The sequence below is a fragment of the Heterodontus francisci genome, chromosome 47, assembly GCF_036365525.1.
Source record: "Heterodontus francisci isolate sHetFra1 chromosome 47, sHetFra1.hap1, whole genome shotgun sequence".
NCBI lineage: Eukaryota > Metazoa > Chordata > Chondrichthyes > Heterodontiformes > Heterodontidae > Heterodontus > Heterodontus francisci.
The window spans coordinates 4848039-4872468 of NC_090417.1; the positions used below are offsets into that span (position 1 = coordinate 4848039).

The window sequence follows — 24430 nt, forward strand, 5'->3', positions numbered from 1 at the left end:
ACTGAGTTCCGATTTTGTTGGCTGTATGTCCAGCTCATCCATGACTGGTAGAGGCTGGGCTGCATTGAGGGCAGTCTCAGTGACAACATTCTCCCTGGAGTACAGTTCTAGGTAGTGCTCAACCCAGCAGTCCATTTGTTTGCGTTGGTTAGTGATTATGTCCCCTGATTTAGATTTGAGGGGTGCGATCTTCTTGATGGTTGGCCCAAAAGCTCTCTTAATACATTCCTCTGATGTTTCCGGTGTCTGAGGCCAGCTGAATATGACTACATAGGTGTTGCCAGTAGTCATTTGCGCAGTGCCTGGCTGTTCTTTGTGCAGTGCTTCTGGCTGCTTTAAGTGCCACGGATGTTAACTCGCTGGGGGCTTTCTTGTAGTTCAATAGTGCAGTGCGCTTAGCGGCTATGACAGGTTCCAGCTGTTCATTCTGAGATTGAAACCAGTCTGCGTTTTTCTTCGCACGTTTGCCGTAGGTGGTCAAAGCTGACTCATAGATGGCGTCTCTGATGTGGGCCCACTTGGTCTCAGCATCCCCTGTGGGAGTGTTTTGAAGGACTGTTACAAGTGAATTTAGAAATTTTTGTAACAGCTGTGGATGTGAAATTCTGCTCGTGTTGATGCGCAGGTGGCCCTTCTGCTTGGAATGATGCAACTTCTTTGGTCTGAGTCTAACCTTGCTGCACACCAGGGAGTGGTCGGTGTCGCAGTCCACACTGTGGAAGCTGCGTGTGATTTTAACACTGTTTAAGGAGGCTCGCCTTGTGACGATGAGGTCTAGCTGGTGCCAACGACGCGATCTTGGGTGCCTCCATGAAACCTGGTGACAGGGTTTAGTGTGAAAGAACGAGTTGGTAATGCAGAGGCTATGATAGGTACACAACTCAAGCAGTCTCTGCCCATTCTCATTCATCCTTCCAACGCCATAGCGCCCAAGGCAGGAGGGCCATGAGTCATGGTCGGCCCCAACCCTGACATTAAAGTCCCCCAGCAGGAACAGGTGTTCGGTGTTGGGATGCTGCTAATGATGTTATGGAGTTCCTCGTAGAACTGGTCTTTAACTTCAGGTGGGGAGCAGAGTGTTGGAGCACAGATGCTGAGTAGGTGTACTGGACCAGAGGTGGTGAGCAGTCGGATGGACAGTATGCGTTGCGAGCCATTTGAGGGAGGCTCTATCATGCTGAGCAAGGAGTTTCTGATGGCGAAGCCCACTCCATGCTGTCTTGGTTCTTCAGGATCCCTGCCCTGCCAGAAGAAGGTGTAGTCTTGCTCTGCAAGAGATCCACTCGCGGGGAGGCGTATCTCCTGAAGTGCTGCAATGTCCACATTGAGTCTACTGAGCTCGTTGTTAATGATGGCGGTCTTCCGAGAATCGTTGATTTGTGTAAGGTCTTCCGACAGGCCAGGATACATAGTTCTGAAGTTCCAGCTTGCAAAGCGAAGGGCTGGTACCTTCTTTCCTTTTTTCATGTTGTTTAGTGCGGTGTTGCAGTCCACCTTTCAGGCAATGACCCTGAGCTCCAAGCACCCATTGAAGCAGGTGGACTGTGGCGGGACAGAACCTTATTGACCGGGGGCTGCCCGGTTTGAGGCGGGCGGTAGCTGGCCAGTGAGGTGCAATGACCTCTCCCACCGACAAAGGCAACCCGTGGCACCCAATCTCTACGCCAATTTAGCTGGACTTATAACCCGTAACTGCTGCCTTCCGTGTTGTTTCAGTCGCTGTGAGGCAACTATGGAGTGACCTCTCCATGGCGCATGCCTGGGTGAATGTGTGGAGGTTCAGAGTTGCCCAATCGTCAAAACCCCCCTCTCGGCCTTTCTGGTGGGGTCCAAAGGAGTGGAGAGCATGACGTTTGGCACCGTTATGGCTGCAGGAACTGCCGGAAACATGCCAAAGGTGACACATGACCACCTACGGGGTTCTGCTCCGGATTTTCTGTTAGGGTTTACTCCCTTAGCCTTGGTCTCTCCCGAGACACCCACAAGGCAGTGGGGTTGTTAGGGCCCCTACACAAGTACAGGATGATGCTGGTGGGAGGAGGGGGTGCAAGGGGGAGGGGTGGAGGGAAGGGGTTGCGAGGGGGAGCTGGGAAGGGGGCTGTAAGGGGGTAGGGGGGGTGTAGGGGGAAGATGGTGCGAGGGGGGTGCTGGGAAGGGGTTGTGAGAGGGGAGGGCAACATTACTGGCAACATTATAGGCAGTCCAGCACTTCACTTTCAGCAGTGGTTTGCAAAGTGATCCTGCACTTTCCACACACCGTACTGAGTCTTTCGATGAGACCTGGGGACAGACTCATCTCCTCAGCGTGGCTGAATGAGTGAGCTTTACAAATTATGGAAAGATGGCTCAATATCACCACCAAGAAGATCACCTCACTTCCTCAGCTGCTGATATGTCACTGCAGCCTCATCAATGTCCACGTCCCCTGACGGAATGTGAGGAGATCCTGTGAAATGGCAACTGCTACCAGACAATGATGACATCTAGAGATGGATCCTTGTTTCACCAAAAGTGAAAACTCCTGACCAGGTTTGCTATCGACACTCCCGAAGAAGTAATTCAGTATAAGTGTATCTCTCATATATCTTAGTCTACAGAACTTAGTGCCCTACTAACCACTGTGCAAATTGCCACGGAACCAAGTTGTGTCTACGTCATTAACACCACTTTCTTGCTGCCAGAGTACAAATGGCTTTAAGGCAGGTCACTAACTCTTCTCAGTGCTCCCTGGGATGCCCTACAGGCCCGTCAAGTGCCATATCAACAAAGTTAACGCATATACCAAGTCCAATGACCTATGCTTCCTGCACAAGTCATGCACGAATAAGGCGTCCAAAGAAGTTGCTAGTCATGCCAGAATAGAATTCCTCCTTCCTTAGCCTGGTAGTCACAGTTGTGGGGAAGCTTGCAGATTTAGACCTTTTGTCCTTGCAGGAATTGCACACCCCATACTAGGTCGTAAAGGCCTGGCACATGATTGGCAGGCCATTGCTTCAGCCATCCTCATGGGCTGTGAAACCATGAATGATTGGGAAGGTACAGCAAGGGTTTGATCCCTCTTTTTGGTTGTCTAAACCACCTGGCTTTAGGTCGGATTTCTTCCAGATATTGCACTCACACCCCTACCAGCGGCTGCTATTCTGCTACGGCCACAATTCAGAAGGTGAGAGTGTCAGCCTGGTGGTCCAATTGAGGGATGATATCAAGGCCCACATTCAGCAATGTCCTACCTGTCTGCAGAAAAAGCCCACCTCGCAGTTGAATCATGCTCTCCTTCAATCGGTACTACCTACTGAGACCATAGAGCCATCTCCAGATTGATTTTACAGGACCTTCAACACAGTACCATTGCCTGGTAACAGTCAATAAAATCACTAAATGGCTGGAAGCTAAAAATGTTACCACTATAACAGCAATGCATATATGCCTGAGCAAGGTAATCTGTAGATGGGTACTGCCTATTGAGGCAGAAAGCAATCAAGGATCACATTTTATCAGCAGAATTCCTGCTCAATTGCAAACAGCAACGGGGAACATATAAATTCTCAGTTTTGTGAACGACTGTGAGACTCAACAGTGCATGAGTGACTCACAAACACAGCAGTGCAGCAGGGTCCCATGGCATTCCTGTCCCACCCTCCACCATCCCCATCCACGGGGCTTCCATTGGCCTCCTGTCTCCATTGTTCCCACTCGTCCCCATGTCCTACGGTGTTCCACGATCCCTTTGTGCCTCACAGCCCTCCATGTGTCTCACTGCGACCTTGGGCCCCACTGTGTTCTACTGCCCCCTTTCCCTGTGTCTCACTGTCCCCATGTCCGACCGTCCAATCCCAGTGACCCATGTCCAACTGCCCCACTGCCCGCCCCACTGCACTTTATATCTCACTGACCTCATGTCCCATGGCCTGCGTAATCCACTGACCCCATGTCCTAGGGCCCCCAAGTAACCCACTGCCCTCCCATGTCCCATGGCCCCCAAGAAATCCATTACCCTCCCATGTCCTTGGGCCCCCAAGTAACCCACTGCCCTCCCATGTCCCACTGTCCCCAAGTAATCCGTTGCCCTACCGTGTCCTACGGGCCCCAAGTAACCCACTGCCCTCCCATGTCCCACAGTCCCCAAGTAATCCATTGCCCTCCCATGTTCCACGACCCCCAAGTAACCCATTACCATCCCATGTCCCACTATCTCCCCATGACCCACTGCCCCCTTTCCCATTGCCTCCTCTGTCTCATAATAACCCTGTGGCCCACTCCACCCACCTCCCCGTCCATCCTGTATCTTTTTCAACGCTGTGCCTTGGTATTTCTCCTTCTCCAGTCTTCGGACTGTGGTCACGACCAGCAGCAGTGGTCAGGCGAATCGTGCACCATTGGACACACAGAGGCCTTATCCAATCAGCACGAAGTGAGGGCGGGATCAGAACACGCTGAAACTGCGCTTGGAATTCTCCAATCATGTTCAGGCTGATGGAAGAGGGGGCGGGGTCAGTGAGGGAGATTGGCCAATGAGGCCGGCGGGCATCCCGGAAGCGATTGGAGAGTGAGCGGGGTGGCAGTAGGCGGAAATCAGTGACTCTGGAACCGAGGAAGAACAGGTTGTTGGCGGAAAGAGGGAAGAACGAGCGAGCGAAGTGAACCAACCCGGCTCGGCCTGGTCCGGTACAGCCATCTGGTGCTGTTTCAAGGGCTTTTTGGCTGAGTGTCCCCTGAGCCATGATCCACAGTTTGTTCCTCATTAACTCTTCCGGGGACATCTTCCTGGAGAAGCACTGGAAGAGTGTCGTGAGCCGTTCGGTTTGCGACTATTTCTTCGAGGCACAGGAGAAGGCGAGCGAGTCGGAGAATGTGCCTCCAGTAATCCCCACTCCACATCACTTCCTGATCAGCGTCTATCGTGATCGCATCTTCTTCGTGGCTGTGATCCAGAGTGAGGTGCCGCCGCTGTTTGTCATAGAGTTCCTGCATAGGGTGGTTGATACCTTTCAGGTCAGTGGAAATGAGCACCCTCTCAGATTCAGCTCTTTCTAAATGCATCTTTCCTTTTTGCGGTACGTTGTGGGGAATTTCAGTTGATTTCAGAGAATGGGAAGTGTTCAACTGAAAATCGTAAAGAACACAGATAATACAAAAAATGCAGCGCAGGTCAATCAGCATAAAAATTACCGTGGAGTTGGCCTTTCTTACCTGAATATAGCTGGCCAGAGCTGACCAAAACAGTGACATAAAGTTCTGGTCCGTTGATGAGAGTTCTGTTTATACCTCGACATCATCGCCTGTTCACCATTTTCATATTTCAAACCCCAGGGACAATGAATGCCGGATTGAGCCTACATTTATCTTAAATTATGGCATTGAGCATAAACTTCTATTAAATAATGGTCAGTTATTCCCTTTCTGTTTTGTGTGGTGGGCAATAGCTCTTCCTCTTTTTTGTTTTGTGAATGTTTTGAACAAGTCTGGAAGCTGCACTCTGATTTCTCGTGGCAGTCAGGCCAGCTGATGAGAAAAAATGCACCAAATAATGTTTGCATTGTTGATGGAGATTGTCTTCAGAATGGACTGAGTTGGCATTGTTATGTCAGCTTTCGCAGAATTTAAGGTGAGATGTTAGACTACAACCCTTTAGGCTTTTATTTCGTTAGTTGTATTCCTGAAGTTTGTGACTGATTCCTTTCATGAACAAATGCTGGAGAATGAATTTGCCTGAGGTTGTTCGTTTCATAAGATTGCACCTCACAGCTCTTGGAACAAATCTTTCCACTACTGACGTTTGTGCTGCAAATCTGCAGTGAAAACAGAAAATATTCAGCAAGTCCATTGTCACAGCTGAAAATCCAGGCTAGTGTTTCAGATGAAGAGACCCTTAAATCAGAACTGCAGAAAGGAAGGTGGGAGAACCCATTTGCAAGGTTGACGAAAACAAATTTTTCAAGTCTGTATATGGATTATTAAACCCATTTTATATCATAAAAAGCTGCCTTTTTATATCAGCTAAATTGTTTCTATTTTAGTGTTTGGCGAGTTTCATAGGCTCTTTTGCCTTCTATTTTGAATTCTAACAAATAGTTTCTACCCAAAATATTAATTTGTCTTCTCTTTTCAGTTGTTTCCAGACCTGTTTGTATATTTCCAATATTTTCTGTTGTTCATTGCCTTTGCTTTGGGGGGAAAAAGGAAACTATCTGTGAAAGAATCAATGTTAAACTGTGACAATCGATATGAATAATGCTGAAACCAGCCTCCCTTCCCTGACGTCAGTCGCTTCCATAACATGATCACGTTTATAAAAATACATGACCCTGAGGCTCGTTTGTGTTTCCTTCACTTCTGAGGGGATATGTCTTTGTTTGAACAACTACTGCAACTGAAGAACATGAATTCACACTGAATATGGTGAAGAAAAATTTCAGAATTAGAATCAATTAAAGAACACAAGTCCCCTTCTGATAAAATTCAACCCTGCTCAATCACTTATTCCTTCCTTCCATCTCATTATTTTTCTTGGATTGTGGGCTTTAAACCAGTTTGATTGCAAACTGAGCTGGAGGGGTAACTTGCAATTTTGGTTAGGTTTGCCTTGGGATATTGCATGTATTGAACTAATGAATTTAGTATGGCATCAATGGATAAAGGGGACACAGACCATCAGTGGACTGTTGCTGTAATTTGATGAATGTGCCCCGGCAGTGCTAGAAGTCTGAAAGCCAGAGTATGCATGGCAAGTAAGAATGTTGCGCACACAGCTGGCAACAGAAATTGATGAGTGCTGCCTGTGTAGTAAGTTCCTGACTTTCCTTATAATCTGAGGACAGGAAAGAAAATCTGTTGTAGCATGTTTTGGCCTCAACAGACCATAGAATGGTAAAAGGAGTAGAGGGTGTGGTTGGTTGCATTTCATAGTCAATCTCAGAGCTGCAGCACAATGGAAATCTTGAGATCTGTAATTAGTGTAAAGTGCATGACCCAGTTTGTGGCTTGGGAGAATGCTGGCACTGAGTTGCCTCATCGGAGCTAATATAACAGCTGTGGTTTGTGTCCTGCTGTGGTTTGATTTGTCATGTATTGATTTTTGTTGTCTTGACCTATCATGTGGTGCAATTAGAATTTCCAGTTGAAGTAAGAAAGCTAAACTTAGATGTACTGCATTTTATTCTGTTAATTTCTTCAGTTCTGCATCATGATCTCTCATTCAAAGTCAGTGTTGTGTGAAAGCCAAGTATTTCACTATTGGAAGATTATTATACGGTTCATTTCTATGCAGACTCTCTGAAGCTCAGTAAAGTTGGGGAACTTGTGATCTAATCTTGTGATTAGCACGGCAATGTTTTATGCATATTATTGGACCGTTAGATGTTATTTTTCGGGATCACCCATTTTCTGGAGCTTCAGGTACTCCAGAAAAATGTTTACAATGAAAGCCATGTATTTCGAATTAGCATTGTGCCCATCTACTGTGCTGAGCTTGTGATGTAGCAGAGTCTGTAAATTAAAGGAAAAACTAAACTAAACCAATTTTAGCCTTTATTCAAACTGTTAGAGAGAAGTCTATCTGTTTTGGCCCACTGTCCTAAATATCTTCCCATATATGCCCACCATGTACATAGGAGCATCGGAAATAGGCCATCCGGCCCCTCAAGCCTGCTCCTCCAGTCAACCAGATCATGGCTGATCATCTACCTCAACACCATTTTCCCACACTATCACCATATCCCTTGATGTCTTTAATATCTAGAAATCTAGCAATCTCTGGCTTGAACATGTTAAACAAGAAATAGGAGCAGGGGTAGACCATATGGCCTATCGAGCCTGCTCTGTCATTCAGAACCATCATAGCTGATCTGGGGATTCAACTCAGCTTTCCCACCTGCTCGCCCTACCCCTTGATTCCCTGAGAGACCAAAAATCTATCTATCCCTGCCTTAAATGTATTCAACGATGGAGCATCCACAAGCCTCTGCGGCAGAGAATTCCAAAGATTCACAACCCTTTGATTGAAGTAATTTCTCCTCATCTCAGTCCTAAATGATCAGCCCCTTATCCTGAGATTATGCTCTGTGTTTTAGTTTCCTCGATCAGCAGAAATAATCTCAGGGTCTACCCTATCCAGCCACTTTAGAATTTTCTATGTTTCAATGAGATCATCTCTCATTCTTCTAAACTGCAGAGAATACAGACCCAGTTTACTTAGTCTCTCAACATAACCTCCTCATCCCAGGGACCAATCTAGTGAACCTTTGCTGCACTGCTTCCAACACAAGTATATCCTTTCTTAAATGTGGAGACCAAAACTGCACACAGTATTCCAGATGTGGTCTCACTAAAAACCTGTACAATTGTAGCAATATTTCATTATTCCTTTACTCCAATCTCCTCACAATAAAGACACACATGCCATTTGCATTCCTAATTGGTTGCTGTACCTGCATGTTAACTTTGTTTTCTTTGTGCAAGCACACCCAAGTCTCTTTGAACATCGACACTTACAAGTTGCACAGCTTTTCAAAAAAATTATTCAGCTTTTCTATTCTTATGATCAAAGTGCATAACTTCACACTTCCCTACATTATACTCCATCTGCCATCTTGTTGCCCACTCACCTAACCTGTCTCCATCTCTTTGCAGCCTCTCTGTATCCTTCCCACAGCTTACCTTTCCGCCTACTTTTGTATCATCAGCAAACTTAGAGACATTACTCTGTCTCTTCATCTCAGTCATTAATATAGAGTGTAAATAGCTGAGGCTCCAGCACTGATCATCGTGGCACTCCACTATTTACTGCTTGCCAACTTGAAAATGCTGAGTTTATGCCCACTTGTTGCTTCCTGTCAGTTAACCAATCACCTATTCGTGCTAATATATTACCCCAACTCCATGAGTCCTTATCTTACCAATTAACCTTTTCTGTGGCACCTTATCGAATGCCTTTTGGAAATCCTACATCTACTGGTTTCTCTTTATCTAAGGGAAAGGTTGGACAGATTGGGCTTGTTTTCATTGGAGTGAGAAGAGTGAGGGGAGATGTGATTGACGTATACATGATCCTGAATAGTCTTGACACGGTGGATGGGGAAAGGATGTTTCCTCTTGTGGTGAGTCCAGAAGTAGGGAGCGCTGTTTTAAAATTAGGGGACGCCCTTTTAGGACAGAGATGAGAAATTTTTTCTCTTAGAGGGTTGTGCCACTTTGAAACTCTCTGCCTCAGAAGGTGGTAGAGACAAGATTATTGAATAATTTTAAAGTGGGGGATAGATAGATTCTTGTTAGGTAAGGGTATCAAAGGTTATCGGAGTAATGTGGAATTTGAGCCCATCAGCCATGATCTTCTTGAATGGCGGAGCAGGCTAGAGGGGCCAAAGGGCTTGCTTCTGCTTCTAATTCATATGATTGTATGTTTTTCTTTGGCCTCCATATCTCGAGAGACAATGGGTAAGCGCCTGGAGGTGGTCAGTGGTGTGTGGAGCAGCGCCTGGAGTGGCTATATCGGCCAATTCTAGAGTGACAGGCTCTTCCACAGGTGCTGCAGAAAAATTTGATTGTCGGGGCTGTTAGCTGTCCAGTGAGGTGCGATGACCTCTCCCACCGACAAAGGCAACCCGTGGCGCCCAGTTTCTGCGCCAATTTATCTGGACGTATAACCCGTAACTGCTGCCTTCCGTGTTGTTTCAGTCTCTGTGAGGCAACTATGGAGTGACCTCTCCTTGGCGCATGCCTGGGCGAATTTATGGAGGTTGAGAGTTGCCCAGTCGTCAAAACCCTCCTCTCAGCCTTTCTGGTGGGGTCCAAAGGAGTGCACAGCACGACGTTTGGCACCGGGATGGCTGCAGGAACTGCCGGAAACATGCCAAAGGTGACACATGACCGCCTACGGGGTTCCGTTCCGGATTTTCTGTCAGGGTTTACTCCCTTAGCCTTGGTCTCTCCCGAGACGCCCACAAGGCAGTGGGATTGTTAGGGCCCCGACACAGGTGTAGGATGATGCCGGTGGGAGGAGGGGATGGAAGGGGTGGAGGGAGGGGGAGCTGGGATGGGGGTGTGCAGGGGAAGGGGGTGCCGGGGGAAGATGGTGCAAGGGGGGGTTGCTGGGGGCGGGCTGGTGAGGGGGTGAGCTGAGAGGGTGGAGCAGGGAAGGGGAAGGGAGGGGAAAGCGGGTGCAGGTAATCGATTGTATGTACTCGACGAGTTACATCCTCAAAAAACTCTAATAAATTTGTCAAACAGAATTTCCCTTGAGTAAAACCATGTTGACTTGTTCTAATCATACTGTGCTTTTCTAAGTGCATTGTTAAGAGTTCCTTTTTTTTATTCGTTCATGGGATGTGGGCATTGCTGGCTAGGCCGACATTTATTGCCCATCCTTAATTGCCCTTGGTGAGCTGCCTTCTTGAACCACTGGAGTCCCTGTCGGGTAGGTATACCAACAGTGCTGTTCAGAAGGGAGTTCCAGGATTTTGACCCAGCGACAGTGAAGGAATGGCGATATAGTTCCAAGTTAGGATAGTGTGTGGCTTGGAGGGGTACTTTCAGGTGGTGTTCCTATGCATCTGCTGCCCTTGTCCTTCTAGGTGGTAGAGGTCGCGGGTTCGGAAGGTGTTGTCTAAGGAGCCTTGGTGCATTGCTGCAGTGCATCTTGTAGATTGTACACACGACTGCCACCGTGCATCGTCAGTGGTAGAGGGAGTTAATGTTTGTAGATGGGGTGCCAATCAAGCTGGGCTGCTTTGTCCTGGATGGTATCGAGCTTCTTGAGTGTTGTTGGAGCTGCACCCATCCAGGCAAGTGGAGAGTATTCCATCACACTCCTGACTTGTGCCTTGTAGATGCTGGACAGGCTTTGGGGAGTCAGGAGATGAGTTACTCGCCACAGGATTCCGAGCCTCTGACCTCCTCTTGTAGCCACAGTATTTATATGGCTGCTCCAGGTCAGTTTCTGGTCAATGGTAACCCCTCAGATGTTGATACTGGGGGATTCAGCAATCGTAATGCTGTTGAATGTCAAAAGGAGATGGTTAGATTCTCTCTTGTTGGAGATGGTCATTGCCTGGCACTTGTGTGGCGTGAATGTTTCTTGCCACTTATCAGTCCAAGCCTGGATATTTTCCAGGTCTCGCTGCATTTCTACACAGACTGCTTCAGTATTGGAGGAGTTGCGAATGATGCTGAACATTGTGCAATCATCAGTGAACATCCCACTTCTGACTTTATGATTGAAGGAAAGTCATTGATGAAGCAGCTGAAGATGGTTGGGCCCAGGACACTACCCTGAGGAACTCCTGCAGTGATATCCTGAAGCTGAGATGATTGACCTCCAACAACCACAACCATCTTCCTTTGTGCTAGATACGACTCCAACCAGCGGAGAGTTTTCCCCAATTCCCATTGACTCCAGTTTTGCGAGGGTCCTTGATGCCTTCCTCAATCAAATGCTGCCTTGATGTCAAGGGCAGTCACTCTCACCTCACCTCTTGAGTTCAGCTCTTTTGTCCATGTTTGACCCAAGGATGTAATGAAGTTGAGCTGAGTGGCTCTGGCGGAACCCAAACTGAGCGTCAGTGAGCAGGTTATTGCGAAGCAAGTGCCGCTTGTTAGCACTGTTGGCGACACCTTCCATCACTTTACTGATAATTGAGAGTAGACTGATGGGGCAGTAATTGGTCAAGTTGGACTTGTCCTGCTTTTTGTGTACAGAGCATACCTAGGCAATTTTTAAATTGCTGGGTAGATGCCAGTGTTGTAGCTGTACTGCAACAGCTTAGTTAGGGGCGTGGCATGTTCTGGAGCACAGGTTTTCAGTACTGTTGCCGGAATGTTGTCAGGGCCCATAGCCTTGGCAGTATCCAGTGCCTTCAGTCGTTTCTTGATATCACGCAGAGTGAATTGAATTGGCTGAAGACTGGCATCTGTGATGCTGGGTCTTCAGGAGGAGGCTGACATGAATCACCCACTCAGCACTTCTGGCTGAAAATTGTTAAAAATGCGTTAGCCTTCTCTTTTGCACTGATGTGCTGGGCTCCCCCATCATTTTAAGCTGGGAATATTTGTGGAGCCACCTCCTCCATTTAGTTGTTTAATTGTCCACCACCATTCCCTTAATAGATTCCAGCATTTTTCCAATGACTGATGTTAGGCTAACTGGCTGTAGTTCCCTGTTTTCTCTCTCCCTCCTTTCTTGAAAAGCCATCTAACATTTGCCAACTTCCAATCTGATGCTACCTTTCCCAAATCTATAGAATTCTGGAAGATCATAGCTAGCGCATCCACTATATTTGCAGCTTTCTCTTTTAGAACCATAGGATATAAGCCATCAGGTCCTGAAGATTTGTCAGATTTTAGTCCCTTAATTTTCTCCAATACTTTTTCTCTGCTGATTTGAATTTTCTTAATTTCCTCTCTCTCATTTTCGCCCCTAGATTACTGACTATTTCTGGTATGGAACTTGTGTCTTCTACTGTGAAGACAGACACAAAATATTTGTTCAATGCCTCTGCCATTTCCTCATTCCCCATAATAATTTCTCCTGTCTCTGTTTCCAAGGAACCAACATTTATTTTAGATACTCTCTCTTCCTTTTGATATGCCTATAAAAGCTCTTACATTTTGTTTTTATGTTACTGGCTAGTTTACTTTTTTTTTTCCTTTTCATAGCAACTTTTTGGTGGCCCTTTGCTGGTTTCTAAAACACTCTCAATCCTCAGACTTGCTACTCTTTTTTGCAACATGGTAAGCCTTTTCTTTTCATGTAATACTATCCTTAACTTCCTGAGTGAGCCACGGATGGGTCTTTCTGGCTGAGTTTTTGTTTTTCAAAGGAATATATTTTTGTTTAACATTTTGAATTGTTTCTTCAAAGGTTATCCACTGTTTATTTACCACCATACCTTATTGTCTATTTACCCAGTTTATCTTAGCTAGTTAGAACCATAGAAAAATTACGGCACAGAAGGAGGCCATTCAGCCCATAGTGTCCGCGCCAGCTGAAAAAACGAGCCGCCCAATCTAATCCCACTTTGCAGCAGCTGGCCAGCACTTTCGGTGCATATCCACGTACCTTTTAAAAGAATTGAGGGTCTCTGCCTCCACCACCATTCCTGGCAGTGAATTCCAGACACCCACCACCCTCTGGGTGAAAAAGTTTTTCCCTCATGTCCTCTTTAATCCTTCTACCAATCACATTAAATCTGTGTCCCCTGGTAATTGACCTCTCCGCTGGGGGAAACGGGTCCTTCCTGTCTACTCTATCTAGGACCCTCATAACTTTGTACACCTCTATTCAGTCACCCCTCAGCCAAATCTCCTCTGTACTCTCTCCAGAGCAATTAGGTCCTTTCTGTAATGTGACCAGAACTGTACTCCAACTGTGGCCTAACCAGCGCTTTATACCGTTCCAGCATCTCATCCCTGCTTTTGAATTTTATACTTCAGCCAATAAAGGAAATCATTTCTTATGCCTTCTTCACCACTCTAGCTACCTGTCCTATCACCTTCAGGGACCTGTGGACATGCACTCCAAGGTCTCTCACTTCTTCTACCCCTTTCAATGTCCTCCCATTTATTGTGTTTTCCCTTGCTTTATTTGCCCTCCCCAAATACATTACCTCCCACTTTTCTGGATTGAATTCCATTTGCCACTTATCCACCCACTCAACCAAACAATTGATATCTTTCTGGAGTCTGCGGCTATCCTTTTCATTATCAATTGCACGGCCAATTATCGTGTCATCAAAAAATTTCCCAATCCTGCCTCCCACATTTAATTCCAAATCATTAATATATACCACAAAGAGCAAGGGACCCCAACACTGAACCCTGTGGAATGCCACTGGAAACAGCTTTCCATTCACAAAAACATCCGTCGACTACTACCCTTTGTTTCCTGGCCCTGAGCCAATTCTAGATCCAACCTGCCACATTCCTCTATATCCCATGGGCTTTCATTTTACTGAGCAGTCTGCCATGTGGGACCTTGTCAAATGCCTTGCATCCACTGCACTACCATCAATCCTCCTTGTTACTTCCTCAACTCAATTAAGTTAGTAAGACATGACCTTCCCTTAACTTTCCTGATTAATCCACGCCTTTCTAAGTGACAGTTTATCCTGTCCGTCAGACTAGATTCTAACAATTTACCCACCACCGAGGTCAGACTGACTGACCTATAATTATTTGGCCTATCCCTCGCACCTTTTAAACAATGGTACATTGTTCGCAGACCTTCCAATCATCTGGTACCTCTCCTGTATCCAGTGAGGATTTGAAGATGATTCTCAGCGCATCTGCTATTTCCTCCCTGGCTTCGTTTAACAACCTGGGATGCAATCCATCCGGCCCTGGTGATTTATCCACTTTCAAGGATGTCAGACCCTCTAATACCTCCTCTCTCATAATGCTTATCGTATCTAATATTTCACACTCATCCTCTTTAACTACAATGTCTACATCAACCCTCTCCTTTGTGAAAACGGAGACAAAAAAATCATTTAGAACCCTGCCCACATCTTCTACATCCATGCGTAAGTTCCCTTTTACATCACTAATAGGCCCATCCCTTTCCTTGGTTATCCTCTTGCTCTTAATATACTGATAAAACATCTTTGGGTTTTCCTTGATTTTACCTGCCAATAATTTTTCATGTGATCTCTTTGCTTTTCTAATTTTCTTTTTTGACTTCACCCCTGCACTTTCTATACTCCTGTAGGCTTTCTCAAGTATTAACATTATGATTGTCATAAGCTTTCTTTTTCTGCTTTAACTTGCCCTGTAAGCTTCTAGACAACCAGGTGGCTCTAGATTTGGCAGTACCACCCTTTATCTTTGTGGGGACATGCCTACACTGTGCCTGTAGAATTTCACTTTTGAATGCCTCCCACTGGTTTGCCATTAATTTTCATTCAAGTAGCTGTATCCAGTCCACTTTCGCCAGGTCACCTCTCAGCTTCTTAAAATTTGCCTTCCCCCAATTTAGAACTCTTAGTCCTGTTTTATCTTTGTCCTTTTCCATGATTCTGCTAAAACTAACTGTATTGTCACTTTCTCCAAAATGGTCACCCACTGTTACTTCCTCCACTTTCCCAGTTTCATCTATGGCTCTATTACTGAAGACTAAATTTAGAATTGCGCCCCCTCTCTTGGGCTTGTTACATGCTGGCTAAAAAAGTTCTCTTGAATGCAGTTCAAGAATTTTGTCCCCCTGTGCTCTTCACACAATTTGTATCCCAGTTGATATTGGGGGTTATAGAGTCAGAGTGCTGCAACACAGAAACAGGCCCTTCGGCCCACCCCGTCCATGCCAACCATAATGCCTATCTATACTAATCTCACCTGCCTGCATTAATTCCATATCCCTCTATGCCTTTCTCATTCGAGTACCTGTCCAGATGCCTCTTAAATGTTCCTACTGTTCCTGCCTCCATCACCTCCTCTGGCAGCTCATTCCAGATATCCACTATTGTTTGTGAAAAATTTACCCCTTTGATCCCCTTTAAACCTCCTCCTCTCACCTTAAATCTATGCCCTCTAGTTTTAGTCACCCCTACCATGGGAAACAGACTCTGGCTATCTACCCTATCTATGCCCCTCATAATTTTATATACCTCTATCGTGTCCCCTCTCAGCCTCCTTCGCTCCATGGAAAACAGACCCAGCCTATCCAATCTCTCTTTATAACTCCAAACCAGGCAACATCCTTGTGAATCTTTTCTGCACCCTCTCTAGCTTAATCACATCTTTCCTGAAGTGTGGCGACCAGAACTGCACACAGTACTCCAAATGCAGCCTAACCAACGTTATGTACGACTGTAACATGACGTCCTAACTCTTGTACTCAATGCCTCAGTGAATGAAGGCAAGCATGCCATACGCCTTCTTCACCACCCTGTCTACCTGTGTTGCCACTTTCAGGGAACTATGTATTTGTACCCCAAGGTCTCTCTGCTCAACAACACTCCCCAGGGCCCTGCCATTCACTGTATATGTCCTGCCCTGGTTTAACTTCCCAAAATGCATCACTTCGCACTTGTCTGCATTAAATTCCATTTGCCATCCCTTGCCCACTTTCCCAGTTGATCTATATCCTGTTGTAATCTTAGACAACCTTCTTCACTGTCCACTAGACAACTAATTTTGGTGTCAGCTGCAAACTTACTAATCATGCCCCTTACATTCACATCCAAGTCATTAATATATATGACAAACAACATAGGGCCCAGCACCGATCCCTGCGGCACATCACTGGTCACCGGCCTCCAATCTGAAAAACAGCCCTGCACTACCACCCTCTGCTCCAATCACCAAGCCAATTTTGTATCCAATTGGCTAGCTCACCCTGGACCCTTCCGGACCAGCCTACCATGCGGGACCTTGTCAAAGGCCTTGTTAAAGTCCATGCAGACAACGTCCATCGCCCTGCCCTCGTCAATCCTCTTGGTCACCTCGAAAAACTCAAATCAAATTCGTGAGACATAATTTCCCACGCACAAAGCCTTGCTGACTATCCCTAATCAGACCTTGCCTTTCCAGATGCATATAAATCCTGTCTCTCAGAATCCCTTCCAATAACTTTCCCACCACTGACGTAAGGCTCACCGGCCTGTAGTTCCCTGGCTTATGCTTGCTGCCCTTCTTAAATAAAGGCACAACATTAGCTATCCTCCAGTCTTCCGGTACCTCACCCGGGGCTAATGATGATACATAAATCTCTGCCAGGGCCCCAGCAATTTCCTCCCTTGCTTCCCATAGCATCCCAGGATGCACCTGGTCAGGCCCTGGGGATTTATCCACCTTAATGCACTTCAGAACCTCCAAAACCACCTCCTTTGTAATGTTGATATGCGCCAGGATATCGCTGTTCCCTCCCTTGAGCTCACTAGCTTCCATGACTTTCTCCACGGTAAATACAGACAAGAAGTATTCATTTAAGACCTCACCCATTTCCCGTGGCTCCACACATAGATTACTATACTGATCCTTAAGGGGACCTACTCTCTCCCTAGCTACCCTTTTACTCTGAAAAGGGTTGTTGAAATCCCCAACTATTATTGCCCTATAGTTTTTGCACTCATAAATTTGCTTCCATATTTGTTCTTCCACTTCCCTCTCACTATTTGGGGGTCTATAGTACACTCCTAGTAGTGTGGCTGCCCCTTTTTTATTTCTGAGCTCCACCCATATGGCCTCATGTGATGATTCATTTAGCATATCATCCCTCCTCAAAGCTGTTATTTATTCCTTAACTAATAATGTTACACCCCCTCCCCTCATGCCGACATATTTGGCTTTATTTAAGTTTAAGGTTCTTGTTTATGATTGGAGCATGTCACTTTCAAACTTAACATGCAATTCAGTGGTATTATGATCACTGATTCCCAGTGGATCTTTTACTATGACATTGCTTATTAACCCTGCTTCATTCCTCAACACTAGATCTAAGATAGCATCATTCCTAGTTGGCTCCACAGTGTATTGCTCCAAGAAACTGTCCTGAAAACATTCTAAAACTCCTCTTCTAGATCACTCCTGCCAATTTCATTGTCCCAGTCTATATGAAGATTAAAATCTCCGACAATTATTACATTGCCTTTGTTACAAGCTCCAATAATTCCTTGTTTAATGCTCTGTCCATCGGTAGAACGACTGTTAGTGGGCCCATAAACTACTCCCACCAGTATTTTCTGATTGTTGCTATTCTTTATTTTCACCCATACTGATTCTACTTAATGATCTTCTGCAGCCAGATCCTTTCTCACTAATGCCCTTATTTCATCATTTACCACCAGTGCTACCCCTCTGTTATTCTGTCTGTCTTTCTGAAGTATTGTGTATACTGGAATATTTATTTCCCAGACTTGATCACCATGTAACCATATCTCTGTGATGCTGATTAGATCTAAATCATGTAACTCTAATTGTGCCACCAGTTCATCTATCTTACTGCAGATGCTTCGCACATTCAGATCTCGAACCTTTAATTTCATTTTTTGCTTCTATTCCCTTCAATGACCTTAATTGCTGATGTCCAATTTTTGTTAAACTCTCTCATGTCCCATTCTGCTTGTCTTTACCCACAATGCTGTACTGTTCCGATACCTTGGACTTTATATTTGGATTTCTAAATCTCGCCTCTCCCGAACCCTCCCCCGCTCTTTGTTCACACCCTCTAGTCTTATCTGCTGGCTCACTCTTGAGTTTGTACACTCTGTCCCTTCCTGACACACCCTGATTATCATTATCCTTATTGCTATCCTGCTGTCTTGCCTTCTCTCTCTTTAAATTATCACATTTTCCCTCACTTGATCCCTCGCCCCCACTATTTAGTTTAAAGCCCTCTCTACTACCCTAGTTATATGACTCGCCAGAACACTGGTCCCAGCACGGTTCAGGTGTAGTCCGTCCCAACGGTACAGCTACCACTTTACCCAGTACTGGTGCCAATGCTCCTTGAATTGAAACCCATTTCTCCCACACCAATCTTGAGCCATGCATTTTCTGACCTAAAGGGACAGATTTTTACAAGCAAATGACAGTGATTTATGGTGGCCATGTAACTTGCTCCTGGAAAAATTTAGTTTCAATTTGAACTGTTGAAAGAGCCAATTGTTGTTTCTGCAGGTGGCACAATGGTTAGCACCGCAGCCTCACAGCTCCAGGGACCCGGGTTCGATTCTGGGTACTGCCTGTGCGGAGTTTGCAATTTCTCCCTGTGTCTGTCTGGGTTTTCGCCGGGTGCTCCGGTTTCCTCCCACATCCAAAGACTTCCAGTGACAGGTGAATTGGCCATTGTAAATTGTCCCGAGTGTAGGTAGGTGGTAGGGAATATGGGATTACTGTAGGGTTAGTATAAATGGGTGGTTGTTGGTCGGCACAGACTCGGTGGGCTGAAGGGCCTGTTTCAGTGCTGTATCTCTCAATAAATAAATAAATAAAAATAAAATCTTTCTCTCTTGAAAAGGAATCCTGCGTCTCTTGACAAGAAACCCTGTATTTCAAATGTGGCAGATTCCTATTTCCTCCTGTGTCTGAAGAATCCCTGCATCAAGCTGTACTGTTGCCTCCTGTGTTTCGAGAAATCCTGAATGTTTGCAGAAACTTTGCATCTTTAAAAGGACTTTTGAACCGAATTTGTAAGAATTGACACCTGTTGCTGCACACCTGATGGAAGACCTGTGTTAAGCTTCTGCAGTTGACTTTCTTCGAACACCTACCCGAAACAGACTGTTTATCAACCTCGCCGAGTGGCATCCAACTATTCAACTTTGAGACACCTCGCCAAACCAAAGGACTTCCAACTCTCACTTCAGTATAAGTTTTTTTGTTTATTGCATTTATTCCTTTGAAACAGATGTAAACAAAAATTCCTTTTTTCCGGTTAACCAGTTTTTGGATGTATGTGCATGAGGGCTAGGGTAATAATATGGAGTTTTAATATTTCAATTCGCATATATATTTACTTCATTATAGGTTAAGTCTTCGTTTTATAATAAACGGATAACTTTGTTATTTATTGAAGAAACCTGGTTGGTGAGATTTATTCTTGGAACAAATAGAGTTTCTAATTGGCTGTTTCGGGAAGTGGAGAAATTTATTTATGTGTTTTGACCTGTGGAGAAGTGGCACTGAATTAAAGTGCACTCCTCCCGCCTTGGGCATAACACTATGCAGAACCTCTTTCCTAGTCCTAGTTATGTTATTGATAGCCACGTGGACCACGACAACTGGATCCTCCCCCTCCCACTGCAAGTTCCTCTCCAGCCCCGAGCAGATGTCCTGAACCCTGGCCCAAGGCAGGGAACACAGCCTTCTAGACTCTTGTTATTGGCTGCAGAGAATGGTGTCTAACCCCCTGACTTTACTGTCCCCTAATATTACTGCATTCCTATTTATTCCCACTGCTTGAATGGCTTCCTGTACCACGGTGCCATGGTCAGTTTGCTCATCCATCCTGCAGCCCTCGCTCTCATCCATACAAGCTGAAAGAACCTCAAACCTGCTGGACAATTGCAAGGGCTATGTCTGTTCCACTTCTGCCTTCTCGATCCCCTTACCTGCCTTCCTCGCAGTCACATCCTCCTGTACCTGACCACTGACCAAATCAGAAGACCGTATCCTATGGACTGGTGACTGCCTCCTGGAACAAAGTGTCCAGGTAACTTCCCCCTCCCTGATTTGGTTGGTTATGCAATCGATTATTTTGTGTCTGTGGTTTGTTCAGTTCTGATTCCAGCAGGATATAATTTTACGGGTCCTAGTAGACCTTGAGGTCTCGTTGAAGTGACTATTCTTTATGTGCAAGTCCATACACCGAGTCTATTTGACGATTGAAATCATTGCAGCCAAGCCCAATCTTGACTCGTCTTTTTTCATTGGGGAGGAGAATGTCATTAGATTGTTGCCCCACTCCTGCCCCAAGATTACAGAAACCTATTTAGCCCACCTATTGCTATTCCAGTTGATAGTGAATGCAGACAGACAAAGGCTCAAATCTCTGACCTTATAGAATGAACAGATTTATGGTTGGTGAGATAAAATCATAGAATGGCTATCGTACAGAAGGAGACCATTTGGCCCATTGTGTCTGTGCTGGCTCTCTGCAAGAGCAACACAGCTCATCCGACTCCCCACCCTTTCCCCATAGCCCTGAAAATTGTCTCTCTCCAGGTGTCTAAACAATTCTCTTGAAATCCACAATTGAATCTGTCTCCACCACACACATGCGCGCACACGGTGCATTCCAGATCCCAAGTGCTCATTGCGTAAAATAGGTCTTCCCTCATCTTGCCTTTGGTTCTTTTGCCAATCACCTTATATCTGTTTCCTCTGACGCTCGACTTCCACCAATATCAACTCTCTCTGGACCCCTCATGATTTTGAACACCTCTATCAAATCTCCTCTCAAACTTCTCAAAGGAGAACAGCCCCCGTTTCACCAATCTATCTACGTAACTGAAGTTCTTCATCCTTGGAACTATTCTCGCAAATCTTTTTGGCACTCTTTCTCCAGAGCCTTCACATCCTTCCTAAAGAGTGGTGCCCAGAATTGTACACAGTACTCCAGTTGAAGTCAAACCAGTGTTTTATAAAGGTTACTTTTGTACTCTATGCCTCTATTTATAAAGCATCGAATCCCTTATGCCTTTTTAACCACTTTCTCAACCTTCCCTGTCACCTTCAATGATTTGTGCGCATATACCCCAGGTCTCTCTGATTCTGCACCCCCTTTAAAATTGCACCTCTTATTTTACATTGTCTCTCCTCATTCTTCCTACCAAAATTTATTGCTTCATGCTTCTGTGTATTAAATTTCAATTGCCACCTGTATGTCATTCCACCAGCCTGTCTACGTCCTCTTGAAGTCGATCACTATCCTTGTTATTTGCAAATTTTGAAATTGTGCCCTGTACACCCAAGAATAGACGTGCTCCGAGTACAAATCCCTGGGAAACCCCACTGTATACCTTTCTCCCAGTCCAAAATACACAGCTGGTCCCACTTTCACAGCCATTCCTCGTAGCCCTGCAAATTGTTTCTTCCGTTGTAAAGGTTAGCTTTTCTCTCAGCTTGCATTATCCTGAATTTACTCCAGTCGGGAAATAAAACACAACCTTGAAGGTGAATATGATCCTGGTTATTTAAATATTCATATCATGAGCTAATTGTGCTCTTGATATGTCGTAACATAATCTACAGGAGACTGTTGCAACAGCTGTTCCTTGAGAAACAGGAGGATTGAATGAATTTTCTGTGGAATTGGTGTTCTCTTGAAGCCAATTGATTTAGTCTTTAAAGCATAATTTTTTTGTAGTAGTAATAGTAACCCATTGTAAATGGGTTCCTTGACATATATGTGCAATAGTTGAATGTTGACCTATTTTGTGTCATTTCAGTTCCCAGTTGAAACTCTCCTTGCTTTTGTTTGGTCCTCACCAATTGCTTATCTGTAATTGTGGACATAAGATCTTCCAGTTCAGCTGCTCTGTAGTTAGCAGTGTTGATACCCCAATATGATGAGGCACATAATCTACCTTTTTAAGAGTTTTGATTAATTTTTGTGCTCATCGAGGATAAGGATGCCCAGAGTGTGATGTTGTAATTTTGTTTGCCTCTATGCCACAACTATTTGTACCCATTGTGAACTACCAAGCACTCTGCGGCCAGCTAACACACAAGGGAAGGATCTATTGCTTGACTCCAACATGGTGCTTGAAATCAAAATCTCGGGGAGCACAGTTCAATTTTTTTACATCCCACACTGTCATGTGACATGTTTGAGACTGCCATTCGGTGGCAAACTACAGAACTGTCAGCTTGTGCTGCTAAAAATTGGGCTAGCCCCATTTGTGTCATGCGACATATTCAAAGATCAGAGATGTTGACCCTGTCAATTTGGGTGTAGTTGAACCCAATTCCCAGAGGTGAAGCGACAGTGTGCAAGATCAATACCTTAAAAATGCCTTGGAACTGAAAATATGATCCTGGTACTGTGCTTTCAGGGACCAATGAACTGGTACAATGATGAGTTGAGGTCATAATTTGAGGCCGGGTTATTTTAATGACACCCCTGATGTGTACCACACACACCTAAGTACCAAATGAGAGCTAGAATGTTGGACACAAGCAGCCAGTGAAGATTTTCTGGCTGTCAGAAAATTTCTCCTGTTCTTTTATTCTCGACACTGGGAACTTGTATCCCAGTACTGCATAGGGTTATTAACTTCTGAAAAAAGATGCTATGTAATCAAGGGTGCAAAATTCACCCTTTCCATTGCCACCCCCTCAGCTCCAGACAAGAGCTGAACAAGTGGAATAGTTGTGCTTTCTTCATAGGGGAAGCCACATAATATAAATGAAATCTGGGATCTTAATGAGCCTCTTGAGGTTCATGCGGTTTTTACGCAAACTCCCAGAACTCCAGTGACTGCCGCATTGGCGCAAGTGAAGCACAGCAAGTACAGTACACATCTTGAGCTTTCATGTCCAGCAATAAGAGAACAAGATTTCACAATGCACAACAATCCTGAGGATCCAAGGGGATATAATCTGTTCATTTAAAATATTAGATTCAGTGGTCATTTAGGCGGTCACCATCACTTTACTAGTCCTTCTATTTCAGCAACATGAGTAATGGGAAACTAAAGGCAATGTCATCCCATTCAGTTCAAGAGGCCTTAATATCTCCTGTTTAATTTTACAACTGTATTTAAATACAGTGCATTGTGATTTGATTTGTTTCATGTTTATTTTCGTAAATTTCATTGACCTTTTATATTGCAGATGAATGGTGATGCTTGTCATTCTCCTTTCTCTCCAGGACTATTTTGGAAGCTGTTCAGAGGTGGCAATCAAAGACAATGTTGTGGTAGTATATGAGGTGCTGGAAGAGATGTTGGACAATGGCTTCCCATTGGCAACTGAGTCTAATATTTTAAAGGAGCTGATCAGACCTCCCACCATTCTCCGTACTGTTGTGAACACCATCACTGGTATGTATTGTGCAATGTGGCAGGAGCAGCTGCAAAAGTAACACAGGAACTTGTCATGTTTTCTAATATATTCATGTACTCTATGCATATTCTACGTTATGAGTTAGAAATCAGCCATCCAATTTCTGCACCTGGAAGGTGGATAGTGTCCTTCGAGGGTGACAAATTTGCAGCCTTGTCTCCCTCTTTTGAATTAAATTTCGTAATTCAAAAGGTATCTCAGCAAGAGAAAAAACAGAAAACTATATTCACAAATTTGCAGCCTTGTCTCCCTCTTCTGCCGAATGTTAGTCAGTGACAGCAAGGCATCAGATGTAACATGGATGTTAAAGAGCAACATCGAGATGCATTTATGCTATATTGCCTCAATATCAGTGCTGTGAAAAGCCCTCCCTTTTTATGTACCATAACAGTCAAGCAAGCACACGTCATGGCTTATTTTTGACACCTCATGCAAACCGTCAAAATGAGGTATAGATGATTAAACTGAACTACTCAGTCTGCCAAACAAATTTAAACATGGCTACTTCTAATGTTTTATATTGTCAATAGGGACAGTGTTTTGCTTCTAAATGCTGATTCAAGATACTCTGTAAAGTAAATACCTTATGTGGCACTGCCTATATTGCAGTTGTACTGCTGAGCTGCAGTTTAATGCTTTTGTTGCATTTTGTTTGCTGTACATTAATTGCTTGCAAGTTTAAAAAAAAGTCCAATCCAGTGGCATTCAGAGGAAGATGTATTTTTGGAGGGGTTCACTCGTGGTTTATTTTCAAAGGACTCCCAAGAAACATTTTCCCAGCTGGCAGTATTTGATCACATGAACATACTTCAAAGTACATTGAATTCCAGTTTTGCTAAGCCCTTTATGAATTTAGTTTTCCCTGTGGCTTTTCTTTTGCTGAGATGCTTTTTGAATTACAAAATTTAATTCAAAAATGCTTAATTAAAACAAA

The 24430-nt window shown here is 44.8% G+C and overlaps 1 protein-coding gene and 1 long non-coding RNA gene across 2 annotated transcripts in view; one reads left to right on the forward strand and one right to left on the reverse strand.

Moving 5' to 3' along the window:
• LOC137357149 (uncharacterized) overlaps positions 1 to 24430 on the reverse strand; it is a 74440-nt gene that overhangs the window by 45019 nt on the left and 4991 nt on the right. The gene's annotated exons all lie outside the window — the stretch shown is intronic.
• The window catches only part of LOC137357148 (AP-3 complex subunit mu-2), a 31490-nt gene continuing 11593 nt past the window's right edge, over positions 4534 to 24430 (forward strand). The window contains exons 1-2 of the mRNA XM_068023244.1: positions 4534 to 4992; positions 23303 to 23474. Coding sequence (XP_067879345.1) covers positions 4720 to 4992; positions 23303 to 23474 — 445 coding nt within the window. The 5' untranslated portion in view covers positions 4534 to 4719. The remainder of the gene's footprint in view (positions 4993 to 23302; positions 23475 to 24430) is intronic.